The following is a 14,400-nucleotide window of genomic DNA, read 5'->3' as shown; positions in this document are numbered from 1 at the left end:
GGTTGTCCTCCAGCTTCTGGGTCTTCTAAGATGGCTTATGGCTCAACAGTACCACCTTTGGCTCTCAACTGAAGGATTCAAATTTGATTCTAGAGCAGGTACAAATATTGGGTGTGTTTCCTTACACTTCTTGCACCTGTTCCCCAAGCAGTAAATTTGTACCCAGGTGTTAGCTGGCTGTTCTCTCTCTTATTCTAGAAAAGTTTTTTTTTTGCATACATTTGAGAGGACTGAGCATTAAAATGAGCTGAAGTAGGATAACAGCTCATAACCTGTAAATTCCATGATGTAAGAATAATTGTTGAGCTCAAAACATATCTTTGTGATAAATTGTCTTATCTTGAATAATATTTTCTGAAAATGCTTCATCCAATCCATGTCAGACTTGAAAATGTTTGATAGGTTAGAGTTCCAATTCCTGAAGGTCAGTGACTTTCTTGATGATGTCTCTACAATACCAAATAGCCCAAATTTAATTAAGTGGCATCTGAGGGTTGAGTTTTCCCTCCTAGGTGTCTTGAAGGTGGTGAATTGTAGTTCCTGATTAATCTTTAATTTTTGTAGTATTGGACTGTTTTGATTCCAGCTCATGGGCTTTATGAGGACAATGAACTATTAACTCCAGAACTTATTGAGGGTATTAAGTTAGCACTCTTGGGTCTTTTGTAAGTGCTGAGGTACAGCACCTGAGCCTCTTAGTGGGATACAATTTCTTGGACTGTATAGTGTTCAGCTACAATTCTTGAGTCTCCTAAAAGTGTTGAGGTAGAATTCCTTAACCTCTTGAGTTCATTGAGGTCTAGCTCAACACAAAGTGCCAGACAGTGTAGCTGAGCTTGTCAGACTTCTGCTGGGTTGGGCTCTCACTGCCTTCTCTTCATAACTCTATATTGCATTTTATCAGTTATACTTTGCCACCTTTAACCCTTAAACTGTCCAAACAGATCTACATTCACATGCGTAGTGCTCCAAAAGTAGATCTACGTTTTTTTACATATTTTCAAATATAACAACAATAAAAGTAGATCAAAGTTTTTTTTACACATTTTCAAATGTAAAAAAAAAAGAGCTACGTTTTTTTTTACGTACTTTCAAATGTTGAAAAAACGTAGATCTACGTTTGGACAGTTTAAGGGTTAAAATTAAAATAATCTAAATTTGTACAGTACTTGGCTAATATAGCAGTTAATACAGAAACCAGCCATTCTTAAGCAGGCAAATATAATTTACAAGAGGACTTCAGTATGCTAAACTAAATAAGATAAATTAGAGTGAGGCTAAAGATATATATGTACATGTATATCATTATTAAGAATAAGGTTCACTAACAGTAGCTTCTTCAAGCACTGAAGGATCAAAGAATGAAATTTTCAAATTAAAAAAATATACATTTTTCAGCTGTGAGTTCATATTTCATGCTAGACTCATACTGATTTTCAGACTTTAGATGAAATACAAAAATTCATGCTTGAATAATCTTGAATGTAAACAAAATTTCTGAATGTACATTTGAATGTGGCATTAAAAGTTCTTAGGCTGAAAATCTGGATACATTTTTGTATTCTCATAAGCCAGCTCATCTACTGTAATTTATCTTAAGTCATTTTACATAGTTTTATTATCCTAAGTCATTTTACTTAATTTTCTTTGTTTGATAAAGCTTGACCACCTTAATGAGCTACTCTTTATGCAGTACTAACTTTCAGCTAGTCTCTACCAACTTTCATTAAAGTACCAGTACTTTATATCCTTAATAGGCATGTACATATTGATGACTTGTTTCTTATTGCATACAATATTGCATTCTAGGTAATGGTGTATCGAAGTGGTGTGGGTGACTTCTTTGTTGGGTGTTTTTACTGTGTGGAGTTCAGTGGCCCCTTTACCAACCTGCGAATCATTCTAAGTAGAACTGGTCTGAAAGAGACTCGGTAGGTACACCTCTACTGCTTGTGTGTGTAATGCATGCTTGGAAGAGCATATCTCTTGTTATTCTTGCATTGCAAATTAATTTTAAGTTTTCTTTATATTTGTTGCCGAGTCATTGTTACCACTGAACCTTCCTCTCTTTTCCCTTCTCTTCCCTATTCTCATTCTCATCTCCTCCTCCTCCCATCCTTATCTTCTCTCATTTTCCCTTCTTATCCTCACCTTCTCTTTCATCCTCCTCCTCTCTTATCTTCCAGTCTCATCATCCTTCTCTCTCATTTTCTACTTTTCATATCTTCTTCCTTGTCTTTCTCATCTTCTTCATCCTCTCATCCATTCTCCTATTCTTTTATTTTCTTCCTCCTCTTCCCTCATTCTTCTCCTCCTCTTCTCCCTTGTCTTCCTCCCTCCTGTTCTTTCTCCACTTCTTCCTCTGTCATCCTCTTCAACATCCTATTCAGTGACAGTCATTTATAATAACTTATATTGGGTTTGGAAATATAAACACAAATGCAGTATAATGTGATCCTTTATTGACAACGTTTCACCCACACAGTGGGCTTTTTCAAGTCACACACGAATCTACCTGGGGTTGGAAGGTACGAGAGTATTTATAGTCAGAATGTTGAAGTCAGGTGAAGAATGCTGCATCTGATGATCTACCGGGTGGGGTTATAGACTCTTGGGTAGCTTGGCAGGGGTATTGGACAAGTTGTAGACCTTCTGCAGTGTTCTTATGTGGGATACCCCTGCCAAGCTACCCAAGAGTCTATAACCCCACCCGGTAGATCATCAGATGCAGCATTCTTCACCTGACTTCAACATTCTGACTATAAATACTCTCGTACCTTCCAACCCCAGGTAGATTCGTGTGTGACTTGAAAAAGCCCACTGTGTGGGTGAAACGTTGTCATTAAAGGATCACATTATACTGCATTTGTGTTTATATTTCCATTGTGTCGGTATTTTATACCACTTATTTCCATTATATTGGGTTTATCCTCTTCTTTTATCCTTCTCCTTTTCTCCATCATTCTCATACTCTTCTTTACTCCTCAGAAAAATCAGAATTCAGAATTCTTTATTCAAAACTCTTATTCAAAATTCTTTAATCAAAATTGTTTAGGCATTCTTTATATTTGTTATAAATACTTATAATTACTTGAAAAGCCCATAGTATGCAAAGCATTTTGGGCACCTTCTTTCTCCCTGTGTCTTCCCTCTCTCCCTACACTTTCCCATCTTGTATTTTGCCCTCCCTTCTCTCTTATTTTTCTGCCTTCTTTTCTTGATTCTCCAACAGCCACTTGTAAAATATCAAGTTTTTGGTGGGATTGCTTATATTTTAACCCTTTCAGGGTTTCCGACGTACTAGTACGGCTTACGCACCAGGGTTTTTGACATACTAGTACGCCTAAATTCTAGCACCCTCAAATCTAGTGAGAGAAAACTGGTAGGCGTACATATGAAAGAATGGGTCTATGTGGTCAGTGTGCGCAGTATAAAAAAATCCTGCAGCACACAGTGCGTAATGAGAAAAAAAACTTGGACAGTGTTTTTGGTTTAAAACAGCGACTTTGCACTGTATTTTCGTATGGTATTTATGATGGTATTCTAGTTTTCCTGGTCTTATTTTATAGAATGGAAGACATATTACAGAAATTGAGACGATTTTGATTGGTTTTACAATCAAAAGTACCTTGAAATTGAGCTCAAAGTAGCAGAAATCTTTGATATTTGCCAAAGTTCAAAAGTAAACAAATCGTGCTATGCGTCCATTACACATCAACTGGTGAGTCTGATATTCTTTCACAAGTGTGCTGATATTATTTATACCATTTCCACACTAATGCAGTAGTCTGCATAACAGTAAATCTTCTATTTTTTGTGAGAATAAAAATTCAAAGTGGGAAGCAAAAGAATGTAAGAGGGGCATGGGGACGTGACTAATGAACAGAGGAAATGTTATTTTAGTGCCAGGAATGTCTTTCTTGTTTATTCTGGACCCTATTTGGAAATTGGCATCTTTTGAAATTTGTTCAAAATTGGCAAAGTTGCTAAATTCTGACCACTTTATTGGATAGTTGAAATCGGTAAATGGGTGGTTTCTTGTACTCATTCGATAGAAAAAATGTTGTTCTAGCGAAATAGTTATGATTTTTGTCAACTAGTACATTGGAATTGGCCAAAAATAGGGCTCAAAGTGGGCAAAATCGCCGATGCGTAAACATTGTCGAGACCGCTAACTTCGTGAGAGCATAATTCCGTAAGTTTTCCATCAAATTTCATACTTTTGTTGTTATTATGATCGGGAAAAGATTCTCTACCTCTTCATAAGAATTTTTTTTCTTTTTTTTTTTAAATTTGGCGACCCTGGGAACAAGTCTTGGAGAGGGCCTGGTGACCCTGAAAGGGTTAAGAATATTTCTTGCAGTTTTGTGTATCGTTTAACACCTTGTGGCAGGGGTCAGGGCAAACCCTCTCCATCACTCTCATGCTATCACTCAGTATCTCCCTTTTTATTATTATATTTATTAATATTATTATTATATTTATTAATATTATTATTATATTTATTAATATTATTATTATTATTATTATTATTATTATTATTAATTATTATTATTAATTATTATTATTATTATTATTATTATAGTGTATTTATTATCATAGTGGTAGTACAGTACTATACGTAGTTGTAATAGTATTATAGTGGTTCACCTGATTAACAGAAAGAGCGCTATAGTGAGTGACTAAAAGCAGGCGTTATAATGTTGTGTAATGTGGAGGACCCGGACTATACTGGAGGTTACTGTGAGGTATGTTTGATACTAGTGTTTTGTAGGCAGATTCCTTGTTCATCAGTCAACCCGCTTTTACTAAAGTGCTTGTTTACAATGTACAACATATGAATACATGGAGAATTTAATTTAAAAATTTGTATGATGACTAAATTACTGTAGATGGGACACCATGAGAATAACTCTGCTCTTGTAGCTACAAATAGGTAACTGTAAATAAGTAATCAAATATTTATAGTATCCAGTACAGTACCTTTTCAGGGATCAGAAGCCAGTAATTTTCCTAATGAAATCTACCCATTGAAGGGCAGGCTATGTCCATGTGATCACCCATTCAGTCATTGGCCAGATGTATTGGTGCTTAACTAGACTTGTCCCTGTGAAAGGCACATCAGCTAGGTTGCCATGCTAGTTACACCTGAACATGACTGTAGAATGCAGAGCTTTGGTAGTCAGGTATTATAAAATTAGGTATTTTATATTCTTGAGTCATAAGAGATGACTGAAATTGGTGATATTTCTTATAAATACACTGTAGCTGAAGTTGAAATGCTTTTAATTTTTATGTTATGTTTCAAGCTCAAGCTATAGCAAAACAACTTTAGTTTGTTTACACAGTATTAATTAAAATGTAAAATTTAAAAAAGTAATTAGGTTTTCTAATACCTTTACTTTTGCAATATAACTGTACATCAGATGGCTTAACCCTTTTAGTGTCGTGACCCCTGCTTGCAAACTTGCTCCAAGAGTCAAAGAAATTAAAAAAAAAAAATTATTTTATCTTATGAAATGATAGAGAATCTTTTTCTGAAGGTAACGAAACCAAAAGTACAAAATTTAATGGAAAACATACAGAATTATGCTCTTGCCAAGTTAGCGGTCTCAGCGATATGTACGGATCAGCAATTTTGCCCACTTTACATTCTATTTTTGGCCAATTCCATTGTGCCAGTCAACCTAATTCACAGCTATTTCACTAGTATTCCTTTTATTCTATCAAATGAATCCAAGAAACCACCCATTTCAACTACCCAGTAAAGTGATCAGAAATTGGTAATATAGCCAGTTTCACACAAAATTCAACAGTTGCCAATTTGAAAATAAGGTTCAAAATAAACATGTAGATATCCTGGCACTAAATAAACATTTCCTCTGCTCCTTAGTCACATCTCCAGGCCCTCATTTTGAATTTTTATTCACAAAACGCGTATTCTGTACTCTGGAATATTGGCAAAAATCAAACACTTTTGCTACTTTGAGCTTCATTTCAAGCTAGTTTCAGTCCTGGAAATAATATAAATTATCTCTGTTTCTGTAATACATCTTCCATTCTATCAAATGAGACCAAGAAACCAAGACTGCAACCATAAAAATCATACAAAAATACACAGCAAATTCGCTGTTTTAAACCAAAAACACTTGCAGTTTTTTTCTCATGTACCATGACCTGCAGGATTTTTTTTATATGGTGCATTCTTACTGTATATTTAGGCCCAAATTTACCACTTACAGCTTATGAGTGAACTGAACTCATGGGCTCATACTACGGGACTGACACTGGCTTCAAAGCTGTGATACAGTGGGACTGATGCTGAAAGGGTTAAAATAGGAAAGCTACACTAGAAGAAAAACGTTTTTAGTCTTCAGTATAGCCATTGGTGTAACCCATTTTAGATGGACCATTCAAGGCCAGCAATTTTTAATCACACCCTTGATGTTCTGGCCTATTATGGTTGGAATTTAATAAGAATTTCATTTTAGATTGAATGTGCAATGAGAAGATTAGTGGGATACGTTGTTCTCCATGGGGAATCAAAACAGAATTCTTCCTCCATAAGCCATGCGTGTCGTAAGAGTCGGCTAAAGTGCTGGGAGCAAGGGGCTAGTAACCCCTTCTGTATACATAACTGAAGTTAAAAAGAGAAACTTTTGTTTTTCTTTTTGACCCACCCTGCCTCGGTGGGATATGGCCAGTTTGTTGAAAGAAGAAGAAGGGATATGTTGTAGCTTATAAAACTATGCTTATTAGTTATTGATATAAACTCTTGTTCTGATGATGTTTATAACACAATTAATAGTTTTATAATTTGTTTCTGCATTGCAGATGGTATTTGGCAAATGGACTAGCTATGATAATATCATTTACACTCTGTCGGATTCTGATATTTCCTTATATGTACATGGCCTATGGTGCCCAGTATAACATGCGAGTTTTGGATGTGATAAGGACAATTCCACTGCATTGCAATGTGGGTTCCTTAATAGTATTCCTACCTCAAGTCCATTGGCTGAGATTGATGATTCTTGGGGCAATCAAAATGCTTAGAGGCAAGACTATATCTGAGGCTGAAGAGAAAATTGACTGAGAGGGTATGTATCTTTCCAGACAACATAAATATTGAAAACCACCTGAAATGTTTATGAAAATTTGTGCGTATCTGGATATTTTTTATGATATTATGTATGATATTACTTTGTAAATATTTTGTATAAATTTTATGTCCATTTGTCTGCATTGTTTGTTTTGTTTGTGTTGATATATTATGAAGACTTTTGTCAAGTATTCATCTCGAATTGCATTGGCAAATGTATACTTTTTATATAATAGGCAAGGCAATATCTCTGATAATACATGTTTGAAACCTTTTCAAATATACGTAATTTATTTTATTAATTGGACAGAAAATTCTACTTTTTATATTTATATATTCTAGCCTCATTAGAGCATTGTTACCTTTGGAAGCACCCTTTCTTGAGTAGGCAGCTAGACTGTTATCTCTGGAAATCCCCTTTTTGAGCAGGCAACTAGATTGTTACCTCTGGAAACCCCCTTCCTTGAGCAGGCAGTTAGATCGTTACCTCTGGATATCCCCTTCCTTGAGCAGGCAGTTAGATTGTTACCTCTGGAAATCCCCTTCCTTAAGCAGACAGCTAGATTGTTACCTCTGGAAAGTCCCTTCCTTAAGCACACAGCTAGATTGAATCTCCTTCAGACAATTCAGTTGAGCTCTTCTGAAGAAAAATTTAAGACATTTGTAAATTATATGTTAAACATTTAGAAAGAATAAAACTAAGAAACAAAAGGCAACAGAAGCTTTTTTTTACAATATTGTGGTGTAGTTATTACACATTTTACATGCTGAATCAAAAATATTAAGCCCATCTTTCCTGCCTCACTATGTATCCTTATTAATTTCTGCATTTAAGCCTATTACAATATCTCTAATTATCATTTATTACAATGTGCAGATATCTGCAAGAGATGTGTTTCCAGCATATACTACCTTCCAGTTCTCTTTACTTACCATTAACTGCAAAGCATTAGACATGATTTATTTATCTTTGTCTATGAAGAAGAAGGATACCTTTGGGATCTACAGTAACCATCATCCCACTGGACCATACAGGTACAGTCTTGTATTTCTTCTCTCTTCCCAACATGAAGCTTTTCCCATGCACTGAACACAATTTTCTGTTTCCATGTCCATCTTGCTGAAAAGACATCTTATTTATCCTTATTCTTTTTCACATCACTTCTTTCACTTTTTTTTTTACAAATTCTCTTTTAAAATGTGTGAATTTATTTTGATTTCATAACCCTGGCCTTATTAAAAGAAAATTATTTTTGGTATTATATTCCATATTCCCTCCTTCCAGTGTGATATCCAATTTTTCATTACCTAACTTGTTTGATACCCTCACCAGCTAACTCTTATCTATGCTCACTTTCAACTTCCTTTCTTTGCGAGTTTGGGAGGGCGTGTAAAGAAAGATGCAAGTGAACATTAGATTAGAGTAAGATGATGAGGGTATGAAATGAATTAGGTAATGAAAAATTGGATATCACATTAGAGGGAAGCAGTATGGAGGAAGTGAAAGTGTTCAGATATTTGGGAGTGGACGTGTAAATGATGAGGTAAACCATAGAATTGATGAAGGGAAAAGGATGGGTGGTGTATTAAGGTATTTGTGGAAATGAAGAACGTTATCCATGGATGAAAAGAGGGTAATGTATGAGCGTATAGTGATACCAACACTCTTATATAGGTGTGAAGCTTCAGTGGAGATGGCATGCCTGAGGACATTGTGTGGTGTAAATATTATGCAGAGAATTTGTAGTTTGGAGATTGGGAGGAGGTAGTGCAGAGTTACTAAAAGTATTATCCAGAAAGCTGAGGAGGGGTTGTTGAGGTGGTTTGGTCATTTAGATAGCATGGAGCAAAGTAGGATGACTTGAAGGGTGTGTAAATCTGTAGTAGAGGAAAGGTGGGGTAGGGGTTGTCATAAGAAATATGGAGGGAGGGGGGTAAAGGTTTTGTGTGCAAGGGGGCTTGGACATACAACAGGCATGGTTTTTGGGACTTGCTGAGCTATTGCGGTGTGAAAAACATAACATTTCGTGAGGGGATTCAGGGAAACTTGTTAGCTGGACTTGAGTCCTAGAGGTGGGAAGTACATTGCCTGTACTTTAAAGGAGTGGTTTGGGATATTTGCTGTTTGAAGGGACATCTGAACTGTTGTATCTGTGCATCTCTGGCAAGACAGTGATAGTGAATAATGACGAAAGTGTTTCTTTTTCGGGTTACCTGCCTTAGTGGGAGACGACCAGTGTGTTAAAAAAAAAAAATATTCAACAGAGCACTGAGAATGCATATACGTATATATAAATCTTGAATGAAAAATGTTTGCAAATTGAATAACAAATATGTTTTGTGTGGTAACACACCCTTGCCAATGAATATCACCTTTATCTGTTCATTTATTATTATTTATTTGGTGATTTTCATTTACTAAAAAAAGTTTTAAAAGTTAATTACTTTTCCATAGAATTATGAAGTGAAGCTTATGTGAAATTTGAGTACAAACAGTGAGAACTTTCTGAAGTTTAATATCAGTTCTCTTATTTACTACAGGTCCTCCATCACAAATCCGGCATCATTGGGACCTGTAGTGTGCTGGATTACTGAGTTGCCGAATTACAGAGTGGTTAGGTTAGAATACACTTAATAAAATTAACCAACTTGACTTGCACAGTTCATTGAACATCGGCAAAAATCGAACATTTCCGCTACTTTGAGCTCAATTTCAAGATACTTTTCGTCATGAAAGCAATCAAAATCATGTCTGTTTCTGTAATATATCTTCTATTCTATCAAATGAGTCCAAAAAATGAGAATACAACCATAAAAACCATACAAAAATATACTGCAAAGAGGCGGCTAATGGCTGAGAAGTGAACTCCCTTATTTATCATCCGTCTTTTTTATTTTTGTTGTACGTTAAGAAGCATCTTTCCATCATACATTGCCCAAGTTTCAATGAGATAGCCCAACAAACAACCGAGAAAAAAAAAATATTTACCAAAAAATCATATATGGCAAGCCCAAGCCAGGTACTGGAAATAAGTCTGATTTTTCTGGGTTATCCTAGGTTCTCTATACATACTCTGCTATGTATGATAATCTGTGTAACTGTATTTGTGTATACCTGAATGAACTTATTTACTTCTAGTCTGTCAACTGAGTACAAGAAACTGCCCATTCACTTCAACTACCCAATAAAGTGGTCAGAAATTGGCAATTGGCCGATTTCACACAAATTTCAACAGATGCCAATTTCAAAACAGGATCCAGAATAAGCAATGCAGACATTCCTGGCACTAAAATAACATTTTCTCTGTTCATTAGTCATGGCTCCAGGCCCCTCTTATATTACTCTTGCTTACCATTTGGAATTTTTATTCACAAAACAAAAAATAGATTTACTGTTATGCAGACTACTGCATTATTGTAATAATTGTATAAATAATGTCAATCCATTCTTGACTCCGTACTGGAATTTGGACTGGCAGGCAGACAGGTATTGGACGGTGACGTCATTTGTTCACTCTTGAGCTTCGCTAAAGAATAGAACATTTTCGCTACTGTGAGCGCAATTTCAAGGTACTTTTCATCATGAAAGCAATTAAAATCATATCTATTTCTGTAATATATCTTTCATTCTATCAAATGAGACCGAAAAAATGAGAATATAACCATAACAACCATACAAAAATATACCGCTAAGCGGCTGCTAATGGCTGAGAAGTGAACTCCGCTATTTATGGTCTGATTTCTTTCATTTTTGGTGTACGTGAAGAAGTATCTTTCCATCATACATTGCCCAAGTTTGAATAAGATAACCCAACAAACAACTGAGAAAATAATAATAATAATAATATCTTTATTTACTACACGTACATGTACAAGGTATACAGGCCTAGCTGACATCAGTGACATACTACTGTATAGAAAGGCACTTGTTATGCAGAGTACGTATTTCAAGAAAATTAGGTCAGTGTCCCAGGATAACACCCACACTAGTCGACTAACACCAGGGTACCCATTTACTGATGGGTAAACATAGACAACAGGTGTAAAGAAACACGCCTAATGTTTTTACCCTGGCTGCGATTCAAATATTTACCAAAAATCATATATGGCTAACCCAAGCCAGGTACTAAAAATAAGCCACGTTGACTTTTTTGGGGGTTATCCTAGGTTCTCTACACATATGCTGCTATGTGTGATAATCTATAGAGAGAAAGTAACTTTTTTGTTTCATGTTTATGGTGGAGTACGAGTGTATATCATAGTTAGCCCTGTGCTATACTCCGTTTTCTCTAATATAAGCCACCAAGACAAGGATAGGAGAATGGTATTTGTTTACCATATCCTCTTCATAACTCTGTCGAACTGCTCGGTGTTATTCCAAATATTATTCATTCTGGAGTATTTAACATGTTTTATGTTATTTATATTGTTTCTTATGTCATATTAGATCAGTTGTGATAGGCAAATAAGCTGTAGTGTTGATATTAGCGTAATAATAAAGCATATTCTCCTGCTTCATGAGACTGAGCTCATGGCAACTGACAGTGGCTTCAAAGCCACCTTATCTTTAATGGATAATGTACTGTGTAGGTGCTTTACATAATGAGAAGCATTTCTTTTATTCATTGGAACCATGGCTAGGGCTAAAAGTAAGCAGGTTAAAACAATAAATGGAGAAAAAGAAATTGGAATGACTTACGCAGCAAGTAGCACCACCAAACAGTACCAGCAGGTTGGTGTGGCGACCCTGGAAATTTGAAATTATGCTAGCCAAAATTAGTGCCGAATAACTGAAGGAACCGAATAACCGATCGCCGGATTTGTGATGGTGGACCTGTATTATGATATTCATGTGGGAAATATCACTTCATAAGTGTATTTGGGTGTAGAAGTTAGAAGTTTTGCTGATATTTTGCTCAAATTTGTCTTTTATGATAAACCATTTTGAAAAATTTTGAAAAACAAAAGCAAAGAATTTAATTCCATAATACAAAACAGTCACTGATTGGAATGAAATATTCTGCTTGAGGTAACCCAGTAGCACTAATATACAATGGAAGTTATCAGCAAAATTGGCTGGTAAATTAACACTTGGCTTAATGGTTATTTCATACAAAGGAAGAAACAAGAGCCTTTGAAAATGCATGCAATTTATTTTTATACATTTTTTGCTCTATTTTTAAAAAGTGACAAAGTTTCATTTAGGTTCTAGAAAACATTGTATAGGTCAATTACTTATACAGTGGACCCTCGACATTCGATACTAATCTGTTCCTGAGAGCTATCGAATGTCGAAAATATCGAAAGTCGAATTAATTTTCCCCATAAAAAATAATGGAAATCAAATTAATCCGTGTAAGACACCCAAAAGTATGAAAAAAAAAAATTTTACCACATGAATTAAGTTTAATGCAATAGAATAATTACAATAACAATAGATTAATAAAAATAGAATAATTGACACTTACCTTTAATGAAGATCTGGTGATGATTGATGGGATGGGAGGAGGGGAGTGTGTGGATGGTGTTAGTGTCTAGAAGGGGAATCCCCTTTCATTAGGACTTGAACTGGCAGCCTCACCATGCCTTACCACACTGTATATGCCACTACGATTCTTAAATCTTTCAAACCAACCTTTGCTGGCCTTAACTTCACTCACATCACCACTAGTTGCAGGCAATTTCTTTACCAAACCATCATGCACTCTGACACACGCACTCCACTTTCGTACTTTGCAATTATCTCTTTCTTCATTTCAATAGTCATTAGCACCTTTTTTCTCGAAGGGTTGGCACTAGAAGCTTTCTTGGGGCCCATGGTTACTTATTTTGCAGAAACAAGCACCAAAAACAGTGATAATATGGATAATATGGAATGTACCAAATGTATCCTTAGATGCGCACACACTGGCTGGCTTGTAAACACTGGCACACACGGGGCAGTTCAGGCCACATGTGGACAGGTCTTGTACGAATCGTATCGAATGTCAGGTTTTCCATCGAATGTCGAGGCGAAATTTTTGCGTTAAAATGCATCGAATGTCAGATTTATCGAATGTCGATGCCTTCGAATGTCGGGGGTCCACTGTACTTAGAAATCTCATGTGAAATTTATACTGAATGTTGAAAATAAATTACAAAGAAGTGTTAATGGGAGTAAGTACATTTGTAAATGTATATCAGTATATAACTGAAATAATTTTACATTTTTCCCTTAGTTATTATCTTTATGGTAAGTATTAACTTATAATTTTGATTGGAACTGTTGTGTTTTAGTTTAATGTTAATTTCATGCCAAAAATTTACATTAGTCATGACAGGAAATCATTTCTAAATTTTTTCTCCATCAAAATAAAGCTACATTTAAGATATTGCTGTCACACTGAAGTGCTATGAAATTTTTTATCAGTCATTTTGTAACCTGAAGATATTTCAGTCTATACACTTCTTGTTTCTTTTTTTATTAACCACTTATGTTTGACATTAATTTTCCTTACTAACAAAACACTCATACAAAAAAATATTTAATTTTTTCTGTTTTTTGCTTCTGGCTTCTTTTAAATTTAATTTTATTTACTCTGAAATTTCATATTTTCATTAATGCTTACTGGATATATAAATACAGTATTATATGTCATTATGTTTTATTCATAGGGTGTTTCATTAGCCCCTAAACTCAATGACTGCTACAACATACATTGGATGTTTGTGGGTTTTATTTATTTACTTTATCTGCCACTTTCTTTGGCTGATGACAAGTAGTTTAAGTTCGTATTAGAGCTGCTGTGTTAGAGTTGTTACTTTTTTCTCATTAGAAGGGAAGATATGACAAAATGATGTTGAAATCTTGGTGGTAGAAATAAAAAAGAGAGAGAGAGAGAGATAGAGATAGATATTCCAATATCCTTACATTAGTTTTTTCTTTGAATGTCCAGTCATGTCATCAGCACACTAAATCTGCTTTATTGGACATAAGTCCATGTCGATAGTATGAGGATATAGCCTACTTAATTGAAACTTACTTTATAAAGGCATTTTCAATAAATCAGACACCCCTCTTCCCTAATTTGTCCAGTTTATCAGACTTTTACTGTGCATACAACCCATCACTTAACACATGCATGAGAAAAGATAATGTATATACGTAATTGATTCCACTACTTCAAGTCGGTTTCTTCAGAGTAAAGGGCTCTTAATACAAGGAATTAGAGCTTGCTTTCTTTCCTTGAATCAAACATAAATACCCTCACTCTCCCTTTTTTCATCCTAAATAGCAGGGACATTCCTCCATTCATTAA

The 14,400-nt window shown here is 35.2% G+C and overlaps 1 protein-coding gene across 11 annotated transcripts in view; it reads left to right on the top strand.

The window, feature by feature from the left end:
- LOC128699309 (TLC domain-containing protein 3A) overlaps positions 1–14,400 on the top strand; it is a 623,909-nt gene that overhangs the window by 606,446 nt on the left and 3,063 nt on the right. For 5 of the 11 annotated variants that reach the window (XR_011393719.1, XR_011393720.1, XR_011393717.1 and 2 more), the window contains 4 exons: positions 1,810–1,931; positions 6,835–7,100; positions 7,980–8,137; positions 9,644–13,733. Coding sequence is in view for 3 of the 11 variants with exons in the window: in XM_070098275.1 (XP_069954376.1) it covers positions 1,810–1,931; positions 6,835–7,096 (384 nt within the window). In the remaining 8 variants the exon portion in view is untranslated. Of the gene's footprint in view, positions 1–1,809; positions 1,932–6,834; positions 7,958–7,979; positions 8,138–9,625; positions 14,399–14,400 lie in introns of those variants that run through there. The other 6 variants (XR_011393721.1, XR_011393716.1, XR_011393715.1 and 3 more) reach the window with 6 other exon arrangements.

The sequence above is a fragment of the Cherax quadricarinatus genome, chromosome 61 (genome assembly GCF_038502225.1).
Source record: "Cherax quadricarinatus isolate ZL_2023a chromosome 61, ASM3850222v1, whole genome shotgun sequence".
Taxonomy (NCBI): Eukaryota; Metazoa; Arthropoda; class Malacostraca; order Decapoda; family Parastacidae; genus Cherax; species Cherax quadricarinatus.
Note: the sequence above shows the minus strand (reverse complement) of the source record. Positions and strands in the feature narration are given on the sequence as shown.